General features: G+C 45.4%; 1 protein-coding gene across 16 annotated transcripts in view; it reads left to right on the plus strand.

Annotated features, from left to right (window-relative positions):
- Positions 1–19799, plus strand: part of LOC112227775 (receptor-type tyrosine-protein phosphatase mu-like) — a 316891-nt gene that overhangs the window by 44664 nt on the left and 252428 nt on the right. For 15 of the 16 annotated variants that reach the window (XM_042308521.1, XM_042308523.1, XM_042308526.1 and 12 more), the window contains exon 2: positions 14173–14295. In XM_042308521.1, coding sequence (XP_042164455.1) covers positions 14173–14295 — 123 coding nt within the window. Of the gene's footprint in view, positions 1–10851; positions 10876–14172; positions 14296–19799 lie in introns of those variants that run through there. The other variant, XM_042308536.1, reaches the window with a different exon arrangement.

The raw sequence follows: 19799 nt of genomic DNA on the forward strand, positions 1-19799 counted from the left end.
AGATGCAATGTTTGGTTAAAGATTTATGATAAAATCTCCCTCAGTTCTTCTTGTAAAATGTTCAGTGGAAATTGTAAAACTTGTCCTTGTGCTTAGAGTTGTATGGTTTTGTTCAACTTTGCAACAAATGTTTTTTTGTTTAGTATACTTTTAAAGTAAAAAAGATTTTCCTGAAAATATCTTATTTGACATACTATTACAAAGTCGTTCAATCCTTTGGAGAGAAAGTCCTGAAACCATAGCAACCCACGGAAAACAATGCAAAGGGAAATGGGACTGAAATGTGTCTAGTGCATTTTAACCCAACGCCTTAATCGACATACATGTTGTTCTTGCAGTTGTTCAAGGGCAGAACGGCAGATTTGACCAACCTTTCGGTTACTTCCCCAACACTCTTAACCGCTAGGCTACATGCCACTGGACAGTATAATTGGGAAACATGTTTGGGCCCAAATAGAGACAAAACACATATCTAATTTCCTCTTTGGCTTTCATTTGCACAGAATGATCAAATCCCCTTGTCATCTTGAAAATATGCATCTGAGCGTTTTTTAATGATTGCTCTGTACAGTGCATCTGTCAGGAATGCAGAGCTGTTGTTTGCTGTGCATTCCTTTTCTGTTGGGTGACGTCGAATAAAGAGAACCATGTGGGATTTGTGCTTCTCTCCCCTTCGAGTCTCCGTACAAATACTGAGGGGTTCAGCAAGTAGAGAACTCAAGTTCAGCACACTGCACTCTTGTGCTGAGGAATCTGTCAATTTCCAGAGGTCGTTGAACTGGCACAACTTGCGTTGGTTTGGCAGAATGTGAGGGGGGAGCTGAGCGAGAAAGTCCACTTTTTTTATCTGCAGGAAGTCTGGGATGAATGAGCCATGGCTAGGAACAGGATTTATTGTTTTCATTAAAATAAAACAAATCTGATAATTTGTCTACTTTTTCAGACCCACCCACCCTTTCAAGAGATACTTTCACATCACAAGTCTGTGTTTGATAGAATTGTATATTTTTCTCTTGTTTCCTACGCTCTCTTTTTATGCCAGTAGCCGAGCATAAAAACAGCTCTATGGAGCCTGGCCCGTCTGTGTATTTCTATCTGCAGAGCTACGCAGGGCCTCGCCAACACGCACCAAGTAAGGCGTGTGAGCCCTATCTAACTGGGCTGCATCCAAGTGGTCCCCGTTTGACCTACGAGTTGCTATGCGGAGACCAAACATTCTGACTCTCCAACATAACTAGTAGAGACTTGGACTTCTCTGTCTAGTACCCTGAAATACAGAGGGTGGAGGTCCTGTGTCATACTGGAACTTTGAAAAGTATCACGCTTTCTCCCTTATTCAGTTAAACAGATGTAAGGTCTATCTTCCCTGAACCTCCTTCAGCTGTTCATCACCTACACAGACAAACTGCATTCTCAAAATATCTACGTCGATCACTCTTGTTCTCGTTCACCCACTTGCATGGAATAGTGCAGTGAGTGCAAAAGATCACATTTGGCTCTTGGCATGGTTTTTATGGCTCAAACGGAGGCTCCAGAGGGTTTTCATTCACTCTCTGAGGTTCCACAGGCCAGGCTATAAATGTAGGCTAGTAGCCACCCTCCCCTCTCTCTGCTGTACCACCACAGTAGTAAAATCACAAGCCACATTTAAACCACAAGCTCTAATTACCCCCAATGTAAGGGAAGCGACTGACTGGCATCCCTTATTTTTGTCAGCTCACAAAAAAGTTACTGGGTGTGTCGCATCTATTGGCAGGAGGTGTAGGGTCGATTCCTTAAACAGATGTTGAAAGCACAGTTTTGCAGCACAGTGCGAAATGTAAAAGCAGGATCATGGTGATTGTGTACTAGCATGCATGCTTGCATGAATGATCAGTCTCAATTAATATCTGTCATATGAACGTTTAGTGCAACGGGACCTTGGATATATTGTCCCTTGTCCGTGCAAAGCCTGATCACAGCTGCTTGCCCTCACATGGTATACAGCACCTCCACGCCACGCTCCCCCAATTCACAACATGCTTAGAATATGTTTCACTGCATAGCTCAATCATTCACTGTCAGTACGCTTGGCCAGCAGTGCACAGCTGTGTTATGTGACAAAATTAGTTACTCTGTCACAGTGCTACAGTACATACTCGCAATACCACCTCCCTCGTCTCACTGTCTGCAATCATCGTTGTCTCAGTGAGGCTTACGAGTCTAGACTCGTCCTAATTGAGCGCCGTTGTGGCCGTAAAGACAGACGGATGTAGTATAATTATGGCGTGGAAGTGAGTTAGTTTATGACCGAGCTTGGAAGACGGTGAACGAGGAAGCGGCGTATCTTGTAGTGGTGAATCTCCCCGTCGCTCGGACGTCTCATCCATCATCATTTGGCAGCAGTGAGAGGACGGAGACTGCCTGCCATCCCTCACGTCTCCTTAGCGGCCCGCTCAGGAGGCCGTTCCATCTGATTTCACATCTTCCTTCATCCTTCTGCTATCACACGGCCGCTGTGTTTAATCGCTTCGTTGAGACGAAGAGGAAGTTGCTCTGTAACAACAGGGATGCCTGGTTTCACCCCCTCTTGAATCTGTTTCAATGACCGCTTCTACGCGTGTTGCAGCAAATGGTACAGTCTATATGTCAAACACTTAGCTTCCTCTATTGCTAGTCCTACGTTGATTGGTTCATTGTATTTAAGCCAGTACTCTTTTCGCCCTCCCGGGGTACATGGCCCATCTAGATTTCCACATTTCTGGGTTTTGCCCCATGGCCTTGGAGGAAAGTAGCGACAAGTGATTTAGCCCCTTTGAACCTGGCTAATGAACTATATGGCCACTCTGATCCGAGAGGACCCAGGTAATCACAGGGGACTGCTGAAATGATGGTAAGATGGAGCCTGCTAAATTGGTTTTCTACCTCCCTGTGGATGGATGGACGTTGGCTGGGGATGGCCAAAAAAGGCATTGGAAGAGGGTAAAGCCATTGACGGCGTGCTGAGGCTGCTAAAACCAGACTGCTATTTGCAATGTCTCCTATCCACCTGTGGAGAAATGGGATTCTTCTTCTCCCCGTTCCTCGGACTCTGTCCCATCTCTGCTGGGTCGTGTACACCGCTGCTACGTTTCCATTAGTAGGATGTCCGCTCGGCTGATCAAGTGTATCTCCCAGCTGGGAGGTGGGGTAGAAGTGGGGGTAGTAGTATCGAGCGAGTGGCCTCCTGGTGCATAAAGTGAATGGTTGGCGTTGGGCTGCCAGAGTTTGCGAGAAGCTCGATATGAGCATAATATGATTAATTACTTCTGCTGTTCGGGTCAATGGGCCTGCGTTTAAACCGCAGGTCACCTCTCAGCCTAATGCATTTTAGATTCTCACCCTTATTGATAGAGAAATAATGAAGTCATGAAAAGCCAAACGCTCCCGTCAACGTTTCAACGATTCTATGGTCTGAGAGGTAGTCTCCCAAGGTTTACAGAAAATGGCTGGCTGATGTTGCAGAAATTTATGGTAGAATATATTTAGAAATTCCACAACTGCAGTGTAGTGGAACAGCAATGGGCAGTTCCCAGTCTCTACAGTTCAAGAGTAAAAACATTGATACAATTTCAGATTTTTTTACAAAATGTCCAGTGAAACTGGTTCCGTATGGAACTAAACTCTTGAAAGCTGTTAGCTCTTACTCCATTAGAACAGCCACAAAGTGAACCATGTCAGATGGTGTCATTAACTAGAAAATGACACCTTTTCAAAATAGCCAGTCAGTTGATGACATTGGAAGTGACTGAGTGCCATAATTTCAGAAATACACACCTGTTACAATGTTCTCTAATTAAACACATTTAAAGAGGGGTTGATGCAGCTGACAAACTTTCCCCCTCAAACTGTAAGGAAGCGAATGGTCTTCATCTACTGAGATGGACATGATAGGAAAGGGAAAGGGGGATACCTAGTCAATTGTACAACTGACGCCTTCAACTGAAATGTGTCTTCCGTGTTTAACCCAACCCTTCTGAATCAGAGGTGCGGGGGGCTGCCTTAATCGACATTCACGTCTTCGGCGTCCGGGGAACAGTGGTTAACTTCCTTGCTCAAGGGCAGAACGACAGATTTGACCTTGTAGTGTCCTGTATGCAGTGGTGGAAAAAGTATCCAATTGTCATACTTGAGTAAATGTCTTGCTAGGTGACAGGGTAAATGGGTGACAGGGTAAATGTACATTTTCTTTAGGAATGTAGTGAAGTAAATGTAAAAGTTGTCAAATAAAAATAGTTTTTTTGTATCTGTACTTTACTAAGTAGTACTTTAAAGTATTTTTACTTAAGTACTTTACACCCCTGCCTGTATGGCCAGTGGAATGAGGTTGACTCAGAGCCATTCCTTTATCCCCCTGGGATCCTGCTCCCTTGTTGTTCTCCCAAATTATTTTGGGATTATCCTAATCTCTCTGACCTGGAGGCGGTCTGTTGTACTTGAGTTGAGGCCCAAAACTGTGAGGGCCTACCGGTCTGGCTGTTTGAGCTCTCTCTGCTGATGAAGGTACTGTAGATTGCAGCATGTGACATGCCCCTGTTGTTGATCTGTGATTTCCTCTCTTTGAACAGAGCCGCTGCAAATATTTTGGACCTTAGCTCACAACCTGGCTGTACCACATGGCCCATTGCAATTCAGTGCCCCAGGGGCCTGTATACTGTTTGTAACACACTGATTCCACACACCAGAGCACATAATTGCAAGGTGTTAAGGGAAAACGTGTGGTGAGAAGCACAGCTCTTGTCTTGTTTTTGTCTAGTCTTCCCAGAGAGTTATAACTTTGTTAGGCTGAGTTGCTGCGGCGACGCGCAAGAAACAGTTTATCGCGGTTGCTCAGGAGTCATAAACGCATCGATGCAGAGATTGATGCATCGGATTCCCCCCGACTCTTTTTTTATTTCTGGGACCAGGCTGCTATCTGGGTCTGGAGCAATACACAGCCTGACCAGCATCTCTCCTCCCCAATAGAAGATGTTAATCAGGGAAATCTCCCTACCTCCTTATTGGTTTTCCTCTAGAAGGAGAGATGACATTGGGAGAAAGCGAGAGAAAATGATTCTGCAACTGATGATGACATGTAAATTGACCGCATTTTAAAAGCCTTTCTAAAGGCCTCCCAAACTACGCGGCATTCTCTTCAGACAGCCCATTCTGACAGAGCTAAGAAGGGCCCTCGACACCTGGCTAGCTCCCTCAGATAAACAAAAGCAAAAAAATAAAAATAAGGCCGCAATGGGCCCATCAGTCCCAAACGGGTTTAGCAGCGGGATTCTCAGGGCTCAGGCTGTATCGGTGGCACAGCCGGGGAGAGAGAGTGGAGAGATAGCAGGCATCAGGTTTTAAATTACCTGAGATTGCTTTTGTGCTTGGTGTCCTCTGGGGGCTGAGGGGAAGACAAGATGCTCATAAAGCCAGGAACAGGCCACAAGGGACCGCCGAGCCCAAATGCACACTCGGGGGTTTCCCTCACCAGAGAAGACCGGGTGTTGGAGGCCATGTAATTGCCCAGCTGGGATGGGGTAGGAGGATGGTATTATTTCTACCATCTCTGTGTGGAATTACCTGTTATATAGGAAGCTGTTACTGGTGGAACGGGCGCTGCTAGGATAGAGGATGGGTACGAACCACATCTGCTCAGGGCTTGCATTGTTGAATTTATCAGGACACAAGCAGGTAGGCTTATGGGTATGAATCCTTATCCTTTTTTTTTGTGGTGATGGACATCACATTTATAGTTTGCTTGTTTAGGCAGTTTTTCTGAATACTGTTGGTGTGTCAGATTTATCAGGCAACAAAAGTGGCAGTTTTAGTCAGACACAAATGCACAAACTTTCCAGAATTATAAAAAATAACAAAGTGAACCACACATCCTCTGTTCAAGAATAACTACTGTATTGGTACCGGGTCCAACAATAAAAGCCCTTTTAAGGAAAAACTTTGGGGAGGAATGGGTTCCATCATGAGGAGGAGGATTATTGATTGTGGCCGGTGGCTCAAAGCCATGAAAAGACTGATGGAGTTTTAAAAATGCACAACATATCAGACTATAAAGGCTAGTGGAGCGCCTCTCACATAGAAAACTGAAATATTTACCACATAAATCTTGTACCGGCTTTAGTGTAGCTTTGGTCTGTTTGCTTGTTTTATTTTTTTCTTGAAAGGCAGAGAAGATGACCGGGAAGAAGCGTTATTGATCGAGGAGGATGGAGGGAGATTGGGTCCTTTGAGGCCCCGTCAGACCCTTTCATGTACACCCCAACGTCTCGCTAAAGTATTGCTCACTCATTTGCAGAGGGATCAATTCAACTGGCTGTCCACACTGTTTACATTTACTGTTTGCCAGACTGGCTCTGGAGAGTAGGGTTGGGCGGGATCCAGATGTTCATATAGTCATACCGTCCTTATCTCATCCTGGGATTTATGGTATTACCGGTTTAGTACACAAAGGGTGCCACAAAAAAATGCTAAAAAGCCCAGAGTGCTAATATACTTTGCACAAGTAATAGCGAATGGAGGCTGCTAGCTAAATATGCCATCAAGTGCAAATGAAAATAAACAACTTGCAACGACTGGCAATACAGCTCATAAAGTTATACATGTATACCTGTAGGTAGGAGCTAGCGAATGTCATTTTTGGTGAGTTTAGACATTTCCAAGTGAATGTGAACGAGAGACATTGTGCAAATTAAGATTGTTATTTAACATTTCTATTCTTTTCATTTATTTGACTCCCTTTTTCTCCCCAAATTCAATCAAATTATGATCTTGTCTTAACTCTGAAACTCCCCAACTGGCTCGGGAGAGGCAATTGTCGAGTCATGCGTCCTCCGAAACATGACCCGCCAAACCGCGCTTCTTAATTTACACCCGCCCACTTAATCCGGAAGCCAGCTGCACCAATATGTCGGAGAAAACACTGTTCAACGGACGACCGAGGTCGGCTTGCAGGCCCCCGACCCGCCACAAGGAGTCACTAGAGCGGGATGACCCAAGTAAATACCCCTCCAGCCAAACCTTCCCCTAACCCAGACAACGCTGGGCCAATTGTGCGCCGCCCTGTGGGACTCCCGGGCTCGGCCGGATGTGATACCCCCCGGGTTCAAACCCGAGTCTGTAGTGAAGCCTCAAGCACTGCGATTCAGCGCCTTAGATCACTGCGCCACTTGGGACGCCAAATTAAGAACGTTTTGACGCATCCTTATCTGAAGGAAGAACTGTTCTGGCTCTGGAGCAGCATGTCTACACTCTGTCTGTATTGTAACCGGTATTGAAAAATCATCCCGTGGCTATTTGCAAATACCCCCGTATATGGTATACTGCCCAAGCCTACTAGAGAGCCACTGAAGGGGAGAGCAGAAGGGTTGTCTGTGCATCCCTCTGCCTTCTGTGTGCATGTGTGTACGCATACATACAGTGCCTTCAGGAAGTATTCACACAATTTGACTTCTTCCAATTTTGTTGTGTTACAGACTGAATTTAAAATGGTTTAAATTAAAATGTTGTGTCACTGACCTACACACAATCCCCATAATGTCAAAGTGGATTTTTTATATATAAATGAATTAAAAATTAAAAGCTGAAATGTCTTGTGTCAGTTAGCATATAACCCCTTTGTTATGGCAAACTTAAAAACGTTCAGGAGTAAACATTTGCTTAGCAAGTCACATACGTTGCATAGACTCAATCTGTGTGCAATAATTGTGTTTAAAATGATTTTTGAATGACTAGCTCTGTACTCAACACCTACAATTAACTAGAAGTGAATTTCAAACACAGATTCAACATGAAAGACCAGGGAGGTTTTCCAATGCCTCGCTAAGCAGGGCACCTATTGGCAGATTGAAAATAAAAAAAGAAGACATTTGAATATCCCTTTGAGAATGGTGGCGTTATTAATTACACTATGGATGGTGTTGCAATACAGTCACTACAAAGATACAGGCGTCCTTCCTAACTCAGTTGCCAGAGAGGAAGGAAACCATTTAGGGATTTCACCACGATGCAAATGGTGACTTAAAAACATTTACAGAGTTTAATGGCTGTGATAGGAGAAAGCCGAGGATGTATCAACAGCATTGTAGTTTCGCCACAATACTAACCTAATTGACAAGAGTGAAAAGAAGGAAGCCGGTTCAGATTAAAAATGTCAAAACATGCATCCTGTTTGCAACAAGGCACTATAGTAAAACTGCAAAACATGTGGCAAAGCAATTAACTTTTTGTCCTGAATACAACGTTTTATGTTTGGGGCAACACCAACACATCACGGAGTAACGTTCTTCATATTTTCAAGCATAGCGGTGGCTGCATCATGTCATGCTTGTCATCTGCAAGGACTAGGCAGTTTTGTCAGATAAAAATAAACAGAATAGAGCTAAACAAAATCCTAGAGAAAGACCTGGTTCAGTCTGCTTTCCAACAGGCACTGGGAGACACATTCACATTTCAGCAGGACAATAAGCTAAAACACAAGGCCAAATATACACGAGGAGCTTACCTAAACATTGAATGTTCCTGAATGGCCTAGTTACAGTTTTGACTTTAATTCCACCTTGTAACGCAACAAAATGTGGAAAAAGTCAAGGTGTGTGAATACTTTCTGAAGACGCTGTGTTCTTAAGATCTATTGTTGTGTTGTCATCTGTGTCTTGCTACACCAAACAAAATGGGAGGTGATGGAGTGAAGTTGAGTTAAATTGCTATTTGCAGTACAATGCTAAGACCAACGGTCTGGGACTAAACACCTCACTCTGCAACTGGATCCTGGACTTCCTGATGGGCCGCCCCAGGTGGTAAGTGTGGGCAACAACACATCTGCCACACTGATCCTCAACACAGGGGCCCCTCGGGTGCATGCTTAGTCCCCTCCTGTACTCCCTGTTCACCTACGACTGAGTGGCCAAGCACGACTCCAACACCATCATTAAGTTTGCTGACGACAACAGTGGAAGGCCTGATCACCAACGAGACAGCCTATTGGGAGGTCAGTGACCTGGCAGTGTGGTGGGAGGTCAGTGACCTGGCAGTGTGGTTGAAGGTCAGTGACCTGGCAGTGTGGTTGGAGGTCAGTGACCTGGCAGTGTGGTTGGAGGTCAGTGACCTGGCAGTGTGGTTGGAGGTCAGTGACCTGGCAGTGTGGTGTTAGGTCACCTCTCCCTCAATGTGAGCAAGACAAAGGAGATGATTGTGGACTACAGGAAAAGGAGGGCTTAACACACCCCCATTACATCGAGGCTGTAGTGGAGCAGGTTGAGTTTCAAGTTCCTTGATTTCCACATCACCAACAAACTATCATTGTGAAAACACACGAAGACAGTCGTGAAGAGGGCACGACAACTCCTTTTCCTCCTCAGGAGACTGAAAAGATTTGGCATGTGTCCCCAGATCCTCAAATAGTTCAACAGCTGCACCATCGAGAGCATCCTGACCGGTTGCATCACCGCCTGGTATGGTAACTGCTCAGCATCTGACCGTAAAGCGCTACAAAGGGTAGTGCGTATGGCCCAATACATCATTGGGGCGAAGGTTCATGACATCCAGGACCTATATTCTAGGCGGTGTCAGAGGGAGACCACAAAAACTGTCAGATTCCAGTCACCCAAGTCATAGACTGTTCTGTCCGCTACCGCACGGCAAGTGGTACCGGAGCGGCAAGTCTATGTCCAAAAGGCTCCTTAACAGCTTCTACCCCCAAGCCATAAGACTTCTGAACAACTAATCAAATGGTCACCTGGATTATTGACCCCTTCCCTTTGTTTTTACACTGCTGCTCCTCGCTGTTTATTATCTATGCATACTCACTTCACCCCTACCTACAAGTGCAAATTACCTCAACTGTCCTGTATCCTCGCACATTGACTCGGTACCGATAACCCCAGTATTTAGCCTCGTCATTGTTATATAATCTTATTGTTTTTATAATTTTTAAAAACTTTAGTTCATTTAGCAAATATTTTCTTGAACTGCATTGTTGGTTAAGGGCTTGAAAGTAAGCATTTTGCGGTAAGGTCTACTACACCTGTTGTGTTTGGTGTGTGTGTGACACAATTCATTGGTCGCCTTCAAATAAAACATGGTATGCCTCTTGACATCATTTTAAGGTCATGGTGTCAAAGCAAATTGCAGGAACCCAAGAAAAATCCACCAGGGATGTCTGGTCTTTGTCCAGCCCATTCAAAGCAGGGCCTTGGACACATGCAGTACCATCCCTCTTACATAAGAACAGACCTGAGTTGTTGCCAGAAGAGTGACAACTCAGGTCTGAGTGGCCCTATTGAATTACATTACATGACCAGTATCAATAGCAGACAGCATTGAATAGAAAAGGTTTAAAAACACAATAGCGCAAAATGACCCTTAAAATTCTCATAGATCAATCGGAGACTACCCTGCCACAGGTAGGATATCAAACTTAAGCAGCTACGAGAACATTGCCTTTCAGTTTGTAGTCTCTCTGTCCGCCTCATATCAGCGGGTCATTATTAAACCGGCGAACTGCCCACACCGCCAAATAGTAAATGTGTGTTTACCTCCCCCTCGTCAAGATATAATCACAGCGTTGTAATCTTAACCCCCGAAACAGCGTGTTCCGGGGAAAAGGCCCTGCGACCCGCCGTCTGCGTCTGCCGATAACGGGAGGAGCCAGATTTTAAAAACTGTTGCTCCTCACCGCTGAGTCATTTTTAAAATAGCACTATCCAGTTTCCCCATGGGGAAGGGAAGAGCAGCTTTTATTCAGAGGGGTGAATAGAATGGGCTAAAGATCTTTGTTGCTGAATGTTTCCATCTCTCTCTGCATTCTGTGCGTGTGGATTTAATGGCTCGACGCGGGTCCAAGTAAATTGATTCTACCATCGTGGGGTAAGAACACAGTGGCGAGCCACCAGTGGCGATGAATGAAAGAGCTATCGCCTGCAAGTCACTCTCCCCGCTCGCTGACTCCACTAGCACCACGCTGCTTCCAGTTATTTCAATAGAGAACACAACCTCACATTCACTGGCTATTTCTTTTCTCTCCCTTTGATATGGAGCTGTGTATGTGTGTGTTTTTGTGTGTGTGCGCTGCAGATGCAGCAGTGTAAACAGCAGAATAGGCCTAAACGTCTCTCTTCCTGACTACCGATCTGTGTTTTGTGTGCCATGGTCCCTGTAATGTATCAGTTGAATGTTCTCAGTGTCATTTCATATTACCAACATGTAGGTGTGACATGGTACACTAACTGATTAGCATTGCCTGCTTGGTCGTTGACCTAGTAGTCTAGTTGCAGTGTGCTACAAGGCACCGAATTGTTGACCGTGTTTAAATCGAGGCTTATGATCCTGTTGGAAATCCCCCCCCCCCCCTATAGTTTCCACTCTTTTTGATAGTCTCTGATGTTACCCTTTGAATCTCTGCTCTAGGATATGTTGTGTACAGTAGACATGACAATACGTTTCTCTCAGCACCAAAGACGACAAGCTTATCACTTCATCCTGTCTCTGAAAGCCCAAATGACTAGTTGTTCATGTAGAAATGAAATGGCATCAGAATGCAGAGATAATACACGCTTCTGTCAAAATCAGAGCAAAGCAGCTCAGAAAAATGTTTTTTGTCGGTGTTGTTGCTGGCTGGTAGGCGATCAGTTTTTCCCCCGCACAGTACACAACAAGCGCTTAAATTACATGCATCTCAGAGTCATTACATCTAAACCTTGACAAGACGTCAAAGCCCATGGTGTCGCTAAAATATATTTATCCGCCGTCTTTTCAAGGAATTGAATCACACCCGTGCAGCCAAAGAAACACTGCTTAAGGGTAAGCACATGGAAAGGCGGGGATTTACTCACTTCCTCTGTGAATAAGGCAATACTGAGCTTTTTGCCTTGTTTTATTTCCTCCTTCCACAATATATGGTTGATTTTTAAAAAAAAATGCAAATCCTCTCAATTCACCGAATGTCACACTGGGTTCTGAACAATGTGTGAGCGACGCTCTCAGCCGTACTTTTTATTTATTTATTACAAAGGCAGGCCTTTGTTCAATCACCTCAGAACTTGTTTATACACAGAGGACATTGCACATGGCAGCGTATTTATATTCTACCTGACCTGTTATATTCATGTAAGTGGAAGTTGAATCCAGTCGAAGCCGGCTTCCCTCCATGGCCACTGGCAGGTATACAGATGTCAGTTAGAAGCAGTTGTGACAGGAAAATCTGAAAGTGTTCTCAGGACGGTTGTCAAGTTGTGGTAGAAGCTGAAGTGGTGGTGTTCCTCTGTCTGTGGTTGTCATAATGTCGGGCTTGCCTGTTACTGTAAGGTGTTTGTGTGGGTGTGGTGAGCTTTTTGACAGCCTCATAGTGGTAGAGTTCCGATGGTAGCATGACCTGTAGTGGCTGCGATGACATTGGAAAGCCTATGCTACTGTACAACACTAGATAACCAAGAGTATGTGGACACCTGCTCGTCGAACATCTCATTCCAAAATCTTGGCCATTTAATATGGAGTTGGTCCCCCCTTTGCTGCTATAACAGCCTCCACTCTTCTTGTAGGCTTTCTGCTAGATAAAAAAATAAAATAAAAATGTAACATTTTTTATTACTCTTTTTTTTCTCCTCAATTTCGTGATATCCAAATTGACAGTTAGTCTTGTCCCATCGCTGCAACTCCCGGACTCGGGAGAGGCGAAGGTCGAGAGCCGTGTGTTCTCCGAAACACGACCCTGGCAAGCCGCACTGCTTCTTGACACAATGCTCACTTAACCCGGAAGCCAGCCGCACCAATGTGTGGGAGCAAACGCCGTACACCTGGGGACCTTGTCAGCGTGCACTGTACCCGGCCCACCACAGGAGTCGCTAGTGCGCGATGGGACAAGGACATCCCTGCTGGCCAAACCCTCCTTTAACCTGGACGACGCTGGGCCAATTGTGCGGCAATTGCGCGGCCGGCTGCGACAGAGCCTGGACTCTAACCCAGAATCTCTAGTGGCACAGCTAACACTGCGATAGACCACTGCGCCACTCGGGAGGTCTAGATGTTGGAACATTGCTGCGGGGACTTGCTTCCATTCAGCTACAAGAGCATTAGTGAGGTCGGGCATTGATGTTGGGCGAATAGGCCTGGCTCACAGTCGGCGTTCCAATTAATCTCAAAGTTGTTTGATGGGGTTGAGGTCAGGGCTCTATGCAGGGGCATTGTCATGCTGAAACAGGAAAGGTCCTTGCCCAAACTGTTGCCACAAAGTTGGAAGCACAGAATCTTCTAGGATGTCATTGTATGCTGTAGTGTTAAAATGTCCCTTCACTGGAACTAAGGGGCCTAGGCCGAACCATGAAAAACAGCCCCAGACCATTATTCCTCCTCCACCGAACTTGGCACTATGCATTCGGGCAAGTAGCGTTCTCCTGGCATCCGCCAAACCCAGATTAGTCCATCAGACTGCCAGATGGTGAAGCGGGATTCATCACTCTAGAGAACGCGTTTCCACTGCTCGAGAGTTCAATGGCAGGGCGCTTTACACCACTACAACCGAAGCTTGGCGATCTTAGGCTTGTGTGTGGCTGCTCGACCATGAAAACCCATTTCACGAAGCTCCCAATTTTAAGTTATTGTGCTGAAGTTGCTTCCAAAGGCATTTTGGATCTCTGTAGTGAGTGTTGAAACCGAGGACTATTTTTACACGCTCCTCACTTCAGCACTCGGCAGTCCAGTTCTGTGAGCTTCTGTGGCCTACCACTTCACGGCTGAGCCGTTGTTGCTCCTAGACATTTCCACTTCACAATAACAGCACTTACATTTGACCGGGGAAGCTCGAGCAAGGCAGAAATTTGATGAACTGACTTGTTGGAAAGGTGGCATCCTGTGACGGTGCCACGTTGAAAGTCACTGAGCTCTTCAGTAAGACCATTCTAATGCCAATGTCTGACATAGTCGAATCCGCTAATTTGAAGGGGTGTCCACATACGTTTAGATGTATAGTGTATGTATTACTACAGACAAAGCTACAGGAGTTATATTCTGTAATTTGCTTCCTTGTATTTTCTCTCTTTCTGGCAGTGTCAAATTTTTTCTATTTCTCTCCCTCTGTCCCACTCTTACAGGAACTACACAGTATGCCTTATTGAATGTGTTGTGTTACTCCAGCACTGGTTCTAAATCCTATTTTGTTATATTCCTCAGGTGACTGTGACTTTGAGGTGCCCTACACGGCATGCGGCTACAGCCAGGGTAAGGACGATGACTTTGAATGGGAGCAGGCTAACACCATGGAGAAGCCGTCGCCCAACCCCTGGATGCCCACGGGTCAGTCTTCTTCCTCTTTCTCACCCCTCCCCCTCCCCACCCAAACAGAAAGCCCCTGAAAAACAGAGAACCCATTCAACCCAATGACCCACTCACTCAGCACTAAGCATTTTCTCTTATTGTATTATCAAGGGAACGTCTCCCAAAGAGAAAATCCCCCCACTGGGTATGACCGTGATCTCTTCTACAGATAAGGTGGTTCCTTTTGAATGTTTACTTTCTTAAAGGAAACGTGGCAGATTTACGCTCTGCTCAGCATTAGGCTGTATTCAACGTCATTACTCTCCCTTTGTTGGGCCCGCAACTCATCACCTCACTCCGATGGGGCAGCAATAGTCGCAGTGAAATGTTGTGCCAACGTTGAGAAATAGCTTAGTGATGGCACCCGCTTTGACCTTTCTAATGAGGTCTACAAGACAGTGGCTCTTCTGTGTGAGCAGAGGTTTCTGTGGATAGAATGAGCACAGGATAAAACGCTCTATAGTCTCCGACGGCACAGCCAGTGTGGATTCATCTATGGTATTCATGGAGGAATGATGTGTTTACAATGCCTCTGTAGGCCGGTTAGTGCTGGTTATTGATTCAAATCTAGCCCAATAGTTGCCAGAGGAAGATTTAGCTAACTAGAGATTAATGATGTCCGGGCTAATTATTTATATATATTTTTAATATACGGGGTTAACAAACGGCTTCCTTTTCAATCTGATGAATTTCATGAACACAGTTTTTGTTGTGCAGTTTGTCCCTTGGTAGCTGTGGCTTGAAACGCCAACAATTTAATGTTTGATTTTGTAGGGCTATTGTCAGAGCCTATTTCATAGATAAAATAGAAATAAAATGCTCTTTCATATCATGTTTTAGTTACCATTTCTGTTTAAAAAAACAAGGACCGCTTGTCAGATGCTCTTCAATTATTTCACATAAATTGATTCTCCACAATGACATTGAAAAACATTTAAGAAATGTTCAATGCCTCTTTCATTTGCTGTACAATGAGCTCCCCCGGCACAGCATTGATCGCTTCCTCAATTTCAAACGGAAGAGTAATTGCCACAAAGGGAATCGACTAGCACCCTTTGATAATTGACTGAGGATGAAGAGGAGGCCATTCAGTCACTCGATAACAAAGGTGACGCCTTTGGACAAATGGACCCCTGTTTTCCCTCTTTAATCTGATAAATCAGAGGCCCAATTCGCATGAAAGCCGCATCTCTTCGCTCTCACTGTCTCTGCTCTCATCCAGCTTGCCAACTGACAGCCAGGCTAGAATGAATTAACTGGACATTTGCTAATTTCATCGCTTTCCCACCTACTCCACGTCCATCGTCCAATGCCCTCTGTCTGAGAAATGACCTGACATAGCCAGGGAAGACGGGGAGGTGTTTACTTTGCCATTGGAAGGGTGATTTATGTGGCTACAATGGGGAGGAAGTTTAAAGCGTGGCTCGGCAGAGGGCTGTGACATACACAGTCAGGCCCCGGCTCCAGGACCTTTTTTTAATTGATGCCCGCGACGGAATTCTGGTTGTGGCGGTCCAGAGGCCGCATTAGCATCCTATTGTTTTCTCTAAGGAGCATCCCTATTGGGATGTGAAGCTGCTTCTCTCTGATTGCAGCTGCCCCCCCGTTATTGCCTTCTCTCAATATCCTTTGCCGTGATTTATACACCGGAGTATATAGGTGCTGCGGAGAGCAATGTTGTCACGCTGTGTTGTCAGCGGCCAGTTAGGGCGATGTCATGCGAACGTGTGAATGTTTTTTTGGTATAGTAAATGCTCAAAGCTAATTTGAGCGCAACTGACAACTGTTGATATTTATATATCTCTCTCTATGTATAACAGGTTACATCAGTTGGGCCTGTGCCAGTCAGTATTACATATCCGTGTATGATTAAGGATTGGCCTGTCGTAATAGTAGGACTATATATTCCCCCTCTCGTCTTACAGCTAAGTTCTATATCCAAATGTTTCCACCAGGCCACATTGCGTTATGTGTTGCTCATAGAAGCAATTCTATTTCTATCATGTCTGCCTTCCATCCAGGAGAGGACATGAGGGTGGCTGTGTTCTCTGCTCTGGGAGTTAGAGTGCTAATTAAGAGCCATAAGAAGTCTTATGACCCCTGTTTGAGGAAGTGGGCCAAGCACGGCGAGGTCTGGGTGAAAGGCACTTGAGGGCAAGATGACACAATGGCCACTGGCCTGACATGAAACCTAGGTCTGAATGACCTCTGACCCTGATGGCCCACCATAGCCACCTGCTGAGGTGTAGGGGGAGGGATGTAAGTGGGTGTAGCTACACCCTAGGGTGTCTTATCACATGTCAGAGGGACACACTGACTGGACACAATAGAACAGAGGTTATACATGCCATGTTAGTATCTCAATCATCCTGACCTATGGCTTTGAGGCGTTTGAAGAGTGCCCAATAAGAGCTCAAACCCATCAACACAGCACGGTTCCTTGGATGAGACTGGCCGTCAGTCAGTCTCAGAACTCCCTGACTGGACCTCACGGTCTCCCAGTCTGTTGGCTGTAACTGGTAACCAGAATTGCTGTCTTTCTGAGGCTTGAAATCATTCCCCATCTACTGCCATAACAGGTGTAAACCCACCAGCCACCAGTCCAGCCTTTGAACAGTCCCACTTAGTTGCTTTTAGGGTTTATCTATCCTGCTGCATCTCTCTGAGATCCAACCAGCGCTAATGGCGTGGTAAATCCAAATGCTCAACTTCGGACTTCCTCCATTACCAAAAGGATGGAGATGGAATTGACTCAGATTTCTTCAATACAAGGTTGTAATGTGGTCAAGTAGCCCTGGAAAGTGTCCGACTTTGTCTCCCGTGTAGATAACGCAATTCTGAACCCATTACGTCACTGTTGGCAATTAATCTTCGGCAGAAAGTTACTGTTTGTTTCAGATGGAGAACAGAAGTGGCGAGATACCGTTAAGTTTTCTCCTCATTTAACCTTCTGATGGTCACGTTGTAAGCATGTCTGTAAAATCGAAACAAATGTTCCTTGGTGTCCACAAAGTGTACCAGCCCTATTAAAAAATAAATACATTTAAGACCAAAGGGGAGGAAAGGGGCTTCGCTAATGGACAAACCACCTCTACATTTGCCGGCGTGCCTTTTTAGATGACGTGTAAAAGATGGCCCCATATTCAGGTACAGCCCCCCATATCTAGGGAAACAAGCTGGTGAATAATGGGGTCTCTGTCTGGGTGAGAGGCAAACCGTGAGTCGGCAAAACACAGACGTTCACACATCCCACAACAGTCCCATCATGCATTACACCGATAAGTATCGCTTTGCAGCGTGACAGAGGGAACTCATTCTGAAATGGGATTATTGCACGCCACAACTCGCCTCATCCATCAACAGTCGAACGCAGAGAGATCTCACTGTCAGCAAACAGACTCCCGGTGTATCCAAACCCCCAGTGAAGTTGACTGTTCTGTGGAAACGTTAATAACCTGTGAGAGTGCAGTAGGGCTAAGTCAGATGACCGTGCTGTTCTGCTCTAATGAAAGAATCCTATCTTACTGCTGTGACTAGCGTGTTATTCCAGCTTTGTGTAATGCGAGCGCCACCGTGGAAAGGAGGTTAAAAGTGAATGACCCATGTAACTGCTGACCTAGCTGGCCTATCAGATCTGGGTTTACTGTACTGAGCTACTTCTTCCTTCAGGGTGTGGGAGCGGGGAGCATGTGATGTTGATGTGATGTTTTTTTTCCTTTCTTTCGCTCTACTCTTGCTCTCTCCCTCCCCTCTTTCGAAACCTAGATAACGTTCCTAGTTTGCACAAATAAGGTAATTGCCTCAGTACTGTGTGAATTTACACTCTTTCCTCGCACAGCTCAAGTACTGTTAACTTTTTGGTTCTGAGATGAATGTCAATAATATTGTGTTTTAAAATAGAAAGTGTCATACTACTTTTTTAGCGGTTGACCTAGGGTACATGACTAGATTTACACACTCCAGTGGAGCATTCTAACTGGGAAATTTCATCATGTAATTTTGTCATCATACACAGCTGGTCTATCCACAGACGATGTCAGTGGGTCCTTGTACAGTAACTCTGAAAGTCATGGTAATGCTCCCTACTATATATACTGAACAACAATATAAACGCAACATGTAAGGTGAAAGATGACAGAATTTGTCCGTACACACAAACGGCTTCTTTCTCATAAATGTTGTGCCCACATTTGTTTACATCCCTGTGAGTGAGAATTTCTCCTTTGCCTAGATAATCTGTCCACCTGACAGGTGCTGCAGGTCAAGAAGCTGATCATAACACAGGTGCAGCTCAAGCCACAGATGTCTCAAGTTTTGAGGGATTGTGCAGTTGACATGTGGAAATGCAGGAACGTCCACCAGAGCTGTTGCCTGAGAATGTAATGTTCATTTCTCTACCATAAGCCACCTGACATTTAAAAAATAATAATTTTTACAGTACGTCCAACTGGCCTGACAACCGCAGACCACGTGTAACCACGCCAGACTGGGACCTCCTCATCCGGCTTCTTCACCTGTGGGATCTTCTGAGACCAGCCACCCTGACAGTTGCTGAAACTGGGGGTTTGCACAAACGGTAAAAAAAAAACGTTTCAGGAAAGCTCATCTGCGTGCTTGTCATCCTCACCATGGTCTTGACCTGACTGCAGTTCGGCATCGTAATTGACTTCAGTGGGCAAATGCTCACCTTCGATGGACACTGGCATGCTGGAGAAGTGTGCTCTTCACGGATGAATCCTGTTTTCAACTGTACCGGGCAGATGGCAGACAGCGTGTATGGTGTTGTGTGGGCGAGCATTTGCTGATGTCAACATTGCGAACAGAGTGCCCCATTGTGGCGGTGGGGTTAAGGTATGGGCAGGCATAAGCTCTGGACAACAAATACAATTGCATTTTATCGATGGCAATTTGAATGCACAGAGTTACCGTAATGAGATCCTGAGGCCCATTGTCGTGCTATTCGTCCGCCACCGTCCCCTCATGTTTCAGCATGATAATGCAAGACCCCATGTCCCAAGTATCTGTACACAATTCCTGGAAGCTGAAGATGTCTCAGTTCTTTCATGGCCTGCATACTCACCAGACATTGAGCATGTTTGGGATGCTCTGAATCAACGCGTACAACCGCGTGTTCCAGTTCCTGCCAATATCCAGGAACTTTGCACAGCCATTGATGAGTGGGACAACATTCCACTGGCCACAATCAGCAGCCTGATCAACTCAATATGAAGGAAATATGTCGTGCTGCATGAGGCAAATAGTGGTCACACCTGATACTGGGTGTTTCACAAACTGGATACTACCGTGCTCCGAGCACGCAAATTGGAGCACGGCAGGGTCGGCGTATGAGTCCGACTCAAAGTATGCGAAATGGCGCAGGGAGGGCACTTGAATGCGTACTCTGTTTGTATGCATCATTTATTTTGAAGCACGCATCGATGCAAGATTCAACGGAAAGTATTCAAAGGAACATGATGCAACTA

The sequence above is a fragment of the Oncorhynchus tshawytscha genome, linkage group LG29 (assembly GCF_018296145.1).
Source record: "Oncorhynchus tshawytscha isolate Ot180627B linkage group LG29, Otsh_v2.0, whole genome shotgun sequence".
Classification (NCBI taxonomy): domain Eukaryota; kingdom Metazoa; phylum Chordata; class Actinopteri; order Salmoniformes; family Salmonidae; genus Oncorhynchus; species Oncorhynchus tshawytscha.